At 34.9% G+C, this 9,348-nt stretch overlaps 3 protein-coding genes across 3 annotated transcripts; all 3 read right to left on the bottom strand.

The window, feature by feature from the left end:
* Nucleotides 1-2,456: 2,456 nt before the first annotated feature.
* Nucleotides 2,457-3,811, bottom strand: LOC112156408 (C-X-C motif chemokine 2). The gene is made up of 4 exons (XM_024288673.2): nucleotides 3,643-3,811; nucleotides 3,384-3,489; nucleotides 3,224-3,304; nucleotides 2,457-2,928 (listed from the first exon to the last, which is right to left on the bottom strand). The coding sequence occupies exons 1-4, from the start codon at nucleotides 3,701-3,703 to the stop codon at nucleotides 2,841-2,843; spliced, it is 336 nt and encodes a 111-aa protein (XP_024144441.1). The 5' UTR covers nucleotides 3,704-3,811; the 3' UTR covers nucleotides 2,457-2,840.
* Nucleotides 3,812-5,089: 1,278 nt separating this feature from the next.
* Nucleotides 5,090-6,687, bottom strand: LOC118597875 (C-X-C motif chemokine 2-like). Its single transcript, XM_036216892.1, has 4 exons — nucleotides 6,312-6,687; nucleotides 6,036-6,141; nucleotides 5,876-5,956; nucleotides 5,090-5,581 (listed from the first exon to the last, which is right to left on the bottom strand). The coding sequence occupies exons 1-4, from the start codon at nucleotides 6,370-6,372 to the stop codon at nucleotides 5,494-5,496; spliced, it is 336 nt and encodes a 111-aa protein (XP_036072785.1). The 5' UTR covers nucleotides 6,373-6,687; the 3' UTR covers nucleotides 5,090-5,493.
* A 1,676-nt stretch (nucleotides 6,688-8,363) lies between these two features.
* On the bottom strand, nucleotides 8,364-9,332 carry LOC112156372 (growth-regulated alpha protein). The gene is made up of 4 exons (XM_024288621.2): nucleotides 9,004-9,332; nucleotides 8,778-8,886; nucleotides 8,623-8,703; nucleotides 8,364-8,505 (listed from the first exon to the last, which is right to left on the bottom strand). Exons 1-4 carry the CDS (start codon nucleotides 9,062-9,064, stop codon nucleotides 8,424-8,426), a joined length of 333 nt encoding a protein of 110 aa, XP_024144389.1. The 5' UTR covers nucleotides 9,065-9,332; the 3' UTR covers nucleotides 8,364-8,423.
* Between the last annotated feature and the right edge of the window lie 16 nt (nucleotides 9,333-9,348).

Here is a 9,348-nt window from a genome sequence, read left to right as displayed (position 1 = left end):
CCTTGAAAATGGTCCATCTTAAGACTTTTTGACATTATCCTACTTCAAAAGTTTGCAGGGAAAGTGATCAACCACTGTAACAAACTAAGCCAGGCGCTGTGGCTTAGCTGGTTAAAGCGTCTGTCTAGTAAACACGAGATCCTGGGTCCAAAAGTGTAGTTCCAAATACATTCATAAGAAAATAATAAACAGTTTGAGAACAGGCTAAATTCCTTGATAGTTGGTGCATCTCAGAACATGTTGATACTTCTTCTATTTCAAATGTTTTCAGGGAAAGAGATCAACCACTTTGACAGTTAAACAAGGTGCTGTGGCTTAGCTGGTTAAAGCGCCTGTCTAGTAAACAGGAGATCCTGGGTCCAAATCCCAGCAGTGCCTATTACAACATGGTCAGCATCTGTGACCATTACTTAAAATTGAAGAAAATATTGTCATATAGAAAAAAAAAACTCTTGAAGAAAAAATAAAGTTTCTCTCCTTAAAAAGAAAAGATATATTTTAAAGAAAAGAACAAATCCCAGCAGGAGCTCTTACAACAAATGCATATTGCTTAAACCCATCTTTGTCAAAAACTGGAACAGAGAAATATCGTTGGCCAAAAAGAAAAAGCGTTGTTGGTAGGAAAGTATTAACACATATCACATGCTTTTGATGGGGCAATGAAATAATCTTGGCCTTAAAACTAATGTATTTATTGAGATATAAAAAAAGTTAGAAAACGGGCAAAATCTCCGGAATTTTTTTTTTGTCAAAAAAACGTGTTTTATTTCAGCGAGATTACAAAAACATTTCTACATCTGACACAGAGGCACTGTGGCTTAGGGGTTAAAGCGCCTGTCTAGTAAACAGGAGATCCTGGGTCCAAATCCCAGCAGTGCCTCTGTCAACATGGTCACCACCTGTGACTAATTCTTTAAATTGAAGAAAATATTGTCATACAGCAAAAAACTCTTGAAGAAAAAATAAAGTTTCAAACAAATAGAAAACAGGTAACATTACCTGAGAGCGGCTGCACGTTGGTGCAGTGGTTAGCGCTCTTGCCTCACAGCGAGAAGGCCCCGGTTCGACTCCCGGCTGGGACCTTTCTGTGTGGAGTTTGCATGTTCTCCCCGTGCATGCGTGGGTTTTCACCGGGGACTCCGGCTTCATCCCACTGTCCAAAAACATGCTTCATAGGTTAATTGGTGACTCTAAATTACCCCTGGGTGTGAATGGGTGTGTGACTGAGGCCCTGCGACAGGCGGGCGACCTGTCCAGCCACAGAAGAGGAGTGAAAGATCCACACGAGGCTAGAGAGTCTCAGTTTGGAGACCCTTCGTCTAGGCCAAGTCTAACATACTGTAATCACCATAGTACAGAGAGCAAAGAAGGCAAGGATAAAAACTGGATGGAGTGGGGCACAAAGCAAGGAGGAAAATGTAAGGAGAACAAGGAAATCCATGGATGTCTGAGGAGAAATCCGAGGGAGGGATAGTCTATCAGCCAGTTTATGGTTACAGAGTGAGGTTAGCGTCCCCCTTAACTCTGCAGCTTCTCCCTACACCTACATGTATCCCTCCAAACAGAGAGTTATAAAAAATAGTCTCTTTGAATTCAAACGTGACTCCTACTCGATGATGTCATCAATAGTCGCCAGTCAGCTATGTTAGCGCAGAGCTACCAGTGCTTATATACGTAACAAAATTGGTTTTATAAATTTAAAAAGCTCATGCAAAAAAAAGTCATTAAGTACATTTAAATGTAAGTACTGCGAGCCCATAGGGAAAATATGTTGGATGACCCTATCACTTCAAGTGCTCCTACAATTGGAGGGGTAGGGAGAAGGCGCAAGGGTAGGAAAAAAACTGTTGGTTCCACACAAGAGTCAGATTTTTTATAGTATATATTCAAATTTAAATGATCCAAGAAACATGTGTTAATTATGTTTTGTTTGCTAATTTCATGATTTAATTAATCCTTTCATGGTCTGCTTTGCAGCATTTTTTCAAACTCAGTGAACAGAGTTAACTCATAATTGAAAAAAAGTGAAAGCAGGACTGCTGATCTCATAAAACCCAGGAATTATTCAAGTTTTTAGGGTGTGGTCTGGTACCTCGCACACAAACACTCTGTAAACATTGTTTTGGTGGAATGTAGAACTCTAGTGAGGGTCACTTAGTCAAAGCTCCTTCTCTGTACAAGTCAGCGGGAATTCCGCGGTGCCCCCTATGGCATATAGTATTTAAATATTTATTTTTTTCTTTTGAATGATGACCTTCCTAATAACCAAAAATAAGAATAAAAATCTACACAACATTAAAGTTCTTGCTCTTTAACGTCCTCAGTAACTGCTCAGCATAATTCAAACTAGAACATAAAAACTATTTGGGAGCTTCAGTTTAAAACCCTTCACAAAAGTGGTAACATGACACGATAAAACAGTTATTGATCAATGTTTTTTTTTTATTTCATATCAAATCAATTAATTAAAATACAGCATATCAAGTGCCTGAACTTTATCATTTCAGCCTTGAACACAGAGGTAAAGTAGAAAATTGATTCATTTCCTTCAAGCAGACAAATGTTAAATATTTTAGCAACATTTTTTTTTGTTTAGATATAGATTATTAAAGCATTGCTGGCTCTATAAATCACAATAAGTAGAAGCATACAATTGATATATTTTTTTAAATCAACCAAAAACATCTCATGATTCTTCAGTCCAGCATTAGCAGCAATCTTCCTCAGGCTCATTTTAGCTGCATATTTATTTCTGTTTTATCACAATGGCTAGCTTTATTCATCTTCACTTGTTTGAGTTTTCTGCACTGATGACAATAAAAAAAATGTAAAAATGGTCATTATGACGATGTTGACAGTGAAGTCGCAGCTGTAGTTGTGGTCGTCGTTGCTGTGGTGGTTCTGACTTTAGCTGGTTTTCCACTATTCCTGTGAAGAAAACAACATCATGGTCAGCCATGTTAAAAGCCAAATGCATGAAATTATAAAGTAATTATAATAAGATGGAACAAATAATTCCCCAAATTCAATTTAAACTATAGTAGGTTATTACAAACAGATTTTACTTCCTTTTATTTCAAATACTGATGGAGGTCTGACTGAGGACTATTACAATAACATCCTTAACTTTGATTAAAAAAAGAACGCAATTATCAGATTATTTTCATATTTGTAAAAGAAATGGTAAAGATGTTCACCATGAAAAACATGTTTTCTCACTTACTTTTTCGTTGATGCCAGGACTGCTGTGGCAAACTTATGTGTGGGGTCCAGACACACTTTCTTATTGTCTTTTAGTGTGACTCTGTGGTAAAAGAATAGAATATATTTTACAAGATAGATCTACAGTTTTTATAAATCTCTAGTGTTTTTGTTTTACTTACATGATTTCATTCTTGGCACAATACGGTCGAGGTGGAAGCTCTTCAACTTTTTTGATGAGAGAGGGATTTACCATCTTGGATGTGCGTAAACACCGGCACTTCAGAACTGAAAAGAAATAAAGAAGATACAATTTATACATATATATGTAATTAATCACATACGAATAGTTTTCAGAAGATTTATATTTCTAAGATTAAAAGTAATTACTGTAGCAAATAATTACAAATAATATAAAAATACAGTTGATTTATCACTTACTTGCTGAGTGGCAAATGAGCCCACAGACCAAGAGGATGATGCTCTGAGTGATGAGTTTCATCTTTGTGTTGGAATAAGTGAAAGTTATCTTAGAGCAGCTGTTTCCTCTGAGCAGTTCTCTTCTCTCTGCTTCAACTCAACTGTGAGGCTTCAGGTTTTATACACTTGACCTTCATGCTGTTCAGGTTAAAAGAAATTTCTCGAGAACTGGTTATATTAAAATGTGGTAATGTCACCCCCATTGTGATGCAAGCTTTTCCTCTGAATTCCTGGAGCTCCTCTTTCCTTTTAAGGACTTCCTGTCAATCCTTGAATGGATTTCTTTTTGGATGTCCGTCTTGCCAATGATGGACCGAATTCTCTTAAATTAGAATTATTTTTTAAAGATTGCTACACAAATATCAAAACTGGATAAGTACATTCAGCAAATGAAAATAACAACTTTTTCAGATTGAATTCTAACGGACACATTTCTTTACTTTCGGTTTCTGTTATGATACACACAAATTGTCCATTCTCACTTCCAGTTTCAACCTTCCAAAAAACAGGAATTGACAAATCAAAAATACTATAAGCTGTTCATTACATCCATAGATTCCTCTTTGAATAAAAATAGAAATTATATTATTAGTAAAATAGCTTATGACATTTTTTTTAAAGAAGTCATTCTGAGAATGTTTTATATAAAATTGATTTATTTTTTAAAATGGGTTAATAGATGGATCACTGTTAAAGCTAAACCATCATATGCATTTTTATCGAATGTAAAACTGCTTACATAACGGAGGACCTCCTTTAACAAAAAAGGTTTGTAGAAAAACATGATTGTTACGTTTTACTCACACCGGCTTCGTCTATGTAAATACAAATCAACCCAAATTTTAGGCTTCACCTTCCAGAACTCTTGTGTTCATGTGTCGCTACACAACATACATTAACGAGAGTTCAGTGATCACGCGCTGCAAGTTCAACCTGTCGAACTTTTGACTGCTAAATCGCAAAAATGCTGAACTGTGACTAATAAAGGATTCAGATTTGGTAGTGACGTGTGTGTCGCGTCCCTTCATAACATGGAAGTACTAATCTTTGTATTGAAAGACAAACCAGGTTAAACTTTGACCAATCAGGTGGTCAGATTTAGTAGGGACTAATAGGTGGCGTTCCTATATATTCTTGGAGAAAATTCCAGTCTCAGGTGCGGACCAGAAACCAGTAACATTTTTTAATTTTACATTTTTACTTCTCTGTCCCTTTAGGTGCTCCGTATATCTGAATAGAGTTGTAAAAGTAAAAGCCTGGAGCAAGATTTGTGAGATTTGCACCACTTTGACATTTCACACCAACCTTCTACCTTTGGTAGTGACAGTCCAGTGTGAACACTATATGCTAAACGTGTGTTCAGGTTTCTAATAAAAGTGGTAACATGACACAGAAAATAGTTAGTGTTGAGCAATTTTTATTTATTTCATTTCAAATCAATCAATTAAAACAATTTCAACTGCCAGCACTTTATCATTTCAGCCTTGGAAACAGGTGCAGTAAAAAAAAGCATTTCTTGATTTATTTCCTTAAAGCAGATAAAAAAATAGATATTTTAGCAAAAATGTTTGTTTAGAAATAGATTAAAGCATTACTGAGTCTATAAATCACAATAACTGAAAGTGATTATTATTATTTTAAATCAACCAAAAACATCTCAAGATTCTTCAGTCCAGCATTAGCAGCAATCTTCCTCAGGCTCATTTAAGCTGAATGTTTATTTCTGTTTTGTCACAATAGCTACCTTTATTCATCTTCACTCATTTCAGTTCTCTGCTTTGATGACAATAAAAATTTTTTTTAAAAATGTCATTATGACGATGTTGACGGTGAAGTAGCAGCTGTAGTTGTGGTCGTTGTTGCTGTGGTGGTTCTGACTTTAGCTGGTTTTCCACTATTCCTGTGAAGAAAACAACATCATGGTCAGCCATGTTAAAGCCAAATGCATGAAACTATAAACTAATTATAATAAGATGGAACAAATAATTCCCCAAATTCAATTTAAACTATAGTAGGTTATTACAAACAGATTTTACTTCCTTTTATTTCAAATACTGATGGAGGTCTGACTGCGGACCATTACAATAACATCCTTAACTTTGATTAAAAAAGAACGCAATTATCAGATTCTTTTCATATTTGTAAAATAAATGGTAAAGATCTTCCTCATGAAAAAACATGTTTTCTTACTCACTTTTTCATTGATGCCAGGACTGCTTTGGTAAACTTATGTGTGGGGTCCAGACACACTTTCTTATTGTCTTTTAGTGTGACTCTGTTGTAAAAGAATAGAATATATTTTACAAGATAGATCTACAGTTTTTATAAATATCTTGTGTTTTTGTTTTACTCACATAATTTCATCCTTGGCACAATACGGACGAGGTGGAAGCTCTTCAACTGTGCGGATGAGAGATTCATCTACTCTCTGGGATGTTCGTAGACACCGGCACTTCAAAACTGAAAAGAATGAAAACAAAGAATATAAGATACAATTTATACACACATACGTAATCACATACAGTTTACAGAAGATATATCTTTGCATTTCTAATAAGATTAATAATCATCCTCATTAGTGTAACAAATAATTACAAATAATATAGAAATACTATTGATGTATCACTTACTTGCTGAGTGGCAAATGAGCCCACAGACCAAGAGGATGATGCTCTGAGTGATGAGTCTCATCTTTGTGTTGAATAAGTGAAAGTTATCTTGGAGCAGCTGTTTTCTCTGAGCAGTTCTCTTCTCTCTGCTTCAACTCAACTGTGAGGCTTCAGGTTTTATACACTTGACCTTCATGCTGTTCAGGTTAAAAGAAATTTCTTGAGAACTGGTTATATTAAAATGTGGTAATGTCACCCCCATTGTGATGCAAGCTTTTCCTCTGAATTCCTGGAGCTCCTCTTTCCTTTTAAGGACTTCCTGTCAATCCGTGGATAAATTCCTTTTTGGATATCCGTCTTACCATTGCTAGACCGAATGCTCTCAAATTAGAGTTATTTTTTAAGGATTGCAACATAAATATCAATAACTGGATAAGTACATTCAGCAGGTGAAAATAAGTTTATTAGATTTAATTTCTATTAGACACATTTCTCCAGTATCAGTTTTAGTTTTGAGCCACACAGGACCTAAAATAACTTTACAGAGAACTTCATTTTAGATCTGTGTAAAGAAAACTGAAATAAACCTTTTTGTATATATTTCACAGACGTATTTTTCATTAACATTTTCAATTTCCAAAGATTTAAGATAAAAATGTGGATTTTTACATTTTTTTTCATGAAATAATCAAATAAATAATTTCTTTTAAACTATTTAAACTTGAATTTTAATTAAATATTCACTCTTTGAAGGACACTTTTATTTATTAATGCTAATCTTAAATAATGAATGACACATCTATATAATGATTTCTTATCAAATATCTTTATTTCAACTTGTCTCTTCCAGTCCACAAAAGGCCATGAAATAATTTAATGAAATATTTAAAAGTGCTTTTTAATTTTTATTTATTTAAACATTTATTTAAAGACTTGATTGATTTCTAATTTTATTTATTTAATGTTAATTTTAAATAATTACACATTTATTTAATAATTTAATGGTGTATATATTTATTTCAAATTGGCTCTTTTAGTTTAAGAAGTTTGCATTACTGAATCTTTCTTGTATTTCACCAAACGTTTTTACATCTAGAGCAGGGCTCCCCAAATTACAGTCCTCTGGCCCGATCCGGCCCACGTCCACATTTGGCCAACTCCCCAAACAATAAGAGGCACGTATTTATGAATTTATTTCAATCTGGTCGACCCACATGGAGCGTGACTTTTTATTCGATCCTTTTGCAGTTGGAACTGGAGAGGATTGACTACTTATTGTTTTTTTCTTCCTTGAAGATTACAGAAATGAGTAATTTAAAATTTGACAATCAGTGGCTTTCTGGAAAACTATAAATGTTTTGATCAAAAAGTGATCCAAACACAATTATTATTTTATTTCTCTACAGCAGTTTTAATTAGTCTTTGTCAGGATTCAGCCAAAATTACTTCTTTTTTTTTTAAAGCACACAGGGCAGCAAACATCTAAATAAAAAATATCTTGAAAAGTAATGTTTAAAACTCATATGTGAAGCAAACATTTGGAAATGTGTGTCAAAAAGTAACACAAATGTTCATTTGAACTTCCCCTAAAGCATGTAGATGTATTGTCCTACTGTTTTTAAAATATATATATATTTAGAAATGTTGTGCTGTTTGGATGCAGAAAAACCAGATGACAGATTTTCACCTGCACTTTGAAAGGAAGAAAAAACCAAACCGGAGCAGCTGTAGGTTTTTAATCACTTTATTACTGCGATACATTTTACATACTGGCCATTTTTTCTGTTTAGTGCAGTTTTACAAAGCATCATCAAATGTCAGGTACATGCACTTTATACTTAAAAACATATGCAAATATTATACATAGATGAGTAGGCAGTTTATGTACATTACTCCAAAAAATACACAAAATATACATCCTTGTTGAATTGATAAATTACATCACATATAATACAACCGTTTGAAACAATATTCATATGGTTAACTTTGAAGGGTGTGAGATCAACACACCATCATTTATCACACGTTCAATGAGGCGAGACGAAGAAAAGCTGCCTTAAAAAAACAAAAAAATGTTTCAGTTTTTTGTTGCTCTAACCTCATTGCACTGCAGCTTTATAAATGCCCAAAATTCTACCATGTTGGCTTTACTGATGCAGTGGCTGCTGTCGTTGTTGATAGTCTTAGGTTGGCTGCAGATTTTCTTTCATTCTGTCTGCAAAAAATAAAATAAAAAATGTCAGAAAAGGTTCAATTAACTTAAGAGATGCACGAATGCTTTGAGGTGCAGGATCAAAGATGTGCACTTGATTAGAAGCTCTTTTTTACTTACAATTTCATTACCCTCAGGACTGCCTGGGTGAACTCAAAAGCAGGGTCAAGGCACAGTCGTCTATCGTCCTTCAGTGTGACACTGTAGTAGAAACAAAACTTGTTATTCATGACAGCTCTGCTCTGACATACATTTTCTCTTCTGCAGATACTTACATGACTTGTGCCTTTCTGCAGTAAGGAAGAGGTGGTAATATCTTAACTTGGGCGATGAGTGACGGCTTTACTCCCCTGGCTGGGTTTAAACACTGGCATTGCTTCATAGCTGTTAAAAAAAGAAGTGTTAAACACAAGAATAATCTTTTGCTCTGCAGAAATCTGGCCATCAGATAATCCGATTATCAATATTGCCATAAAAGTATGATGTAAGTTGCACACTTACTGGCTCCTGTACAAACGGCCACACAGACCAGCAGAACGATGCTCTGGATTGCAGGATTCATCCTCGTGGCTGATGATGAGGAAGAAGAGATTTCTGGAAAAATCTTGAGTCAGTTCTTCCTTTCAGGTGTGAATTCTGCAGCTCAGTGTGACTGAGTGTGAAACTGTTCCCTATATACTCTTTCTCTTTATGCTGCAGGGCATTTCCTAAGAAGACACGTTTCATATTTTTTCCAATCTGGGACAACCTTTCCTTTCTGCTTTCTCTTTCCCTTTTAAGGACATCTGTTTGAGTTCCCTGCTCTCTCTGGGTTGATTTTTATTGTCTCATTTTCATTGATGATCG

The sequence above is a fragment of the Oryzias melastigma genome, linkage group LG18, assembly GCF_002922805.2.
Source record: "Oryzias melastigma strain HK-1 linkage group LG18, ASM292280v2, whole genome shotgun sequence".
Lineage (NCBI taxonomy): Eukaryota > Metazoa > Chordata > Actinopteri > Beloniformes > Adrianichthyidae > Oryzias > Oryzias melastigma.
Note: the sequence above shows the minus strand (reverse complement) of the source record. Positions and strands in the feature narration are given on the sequence as shown.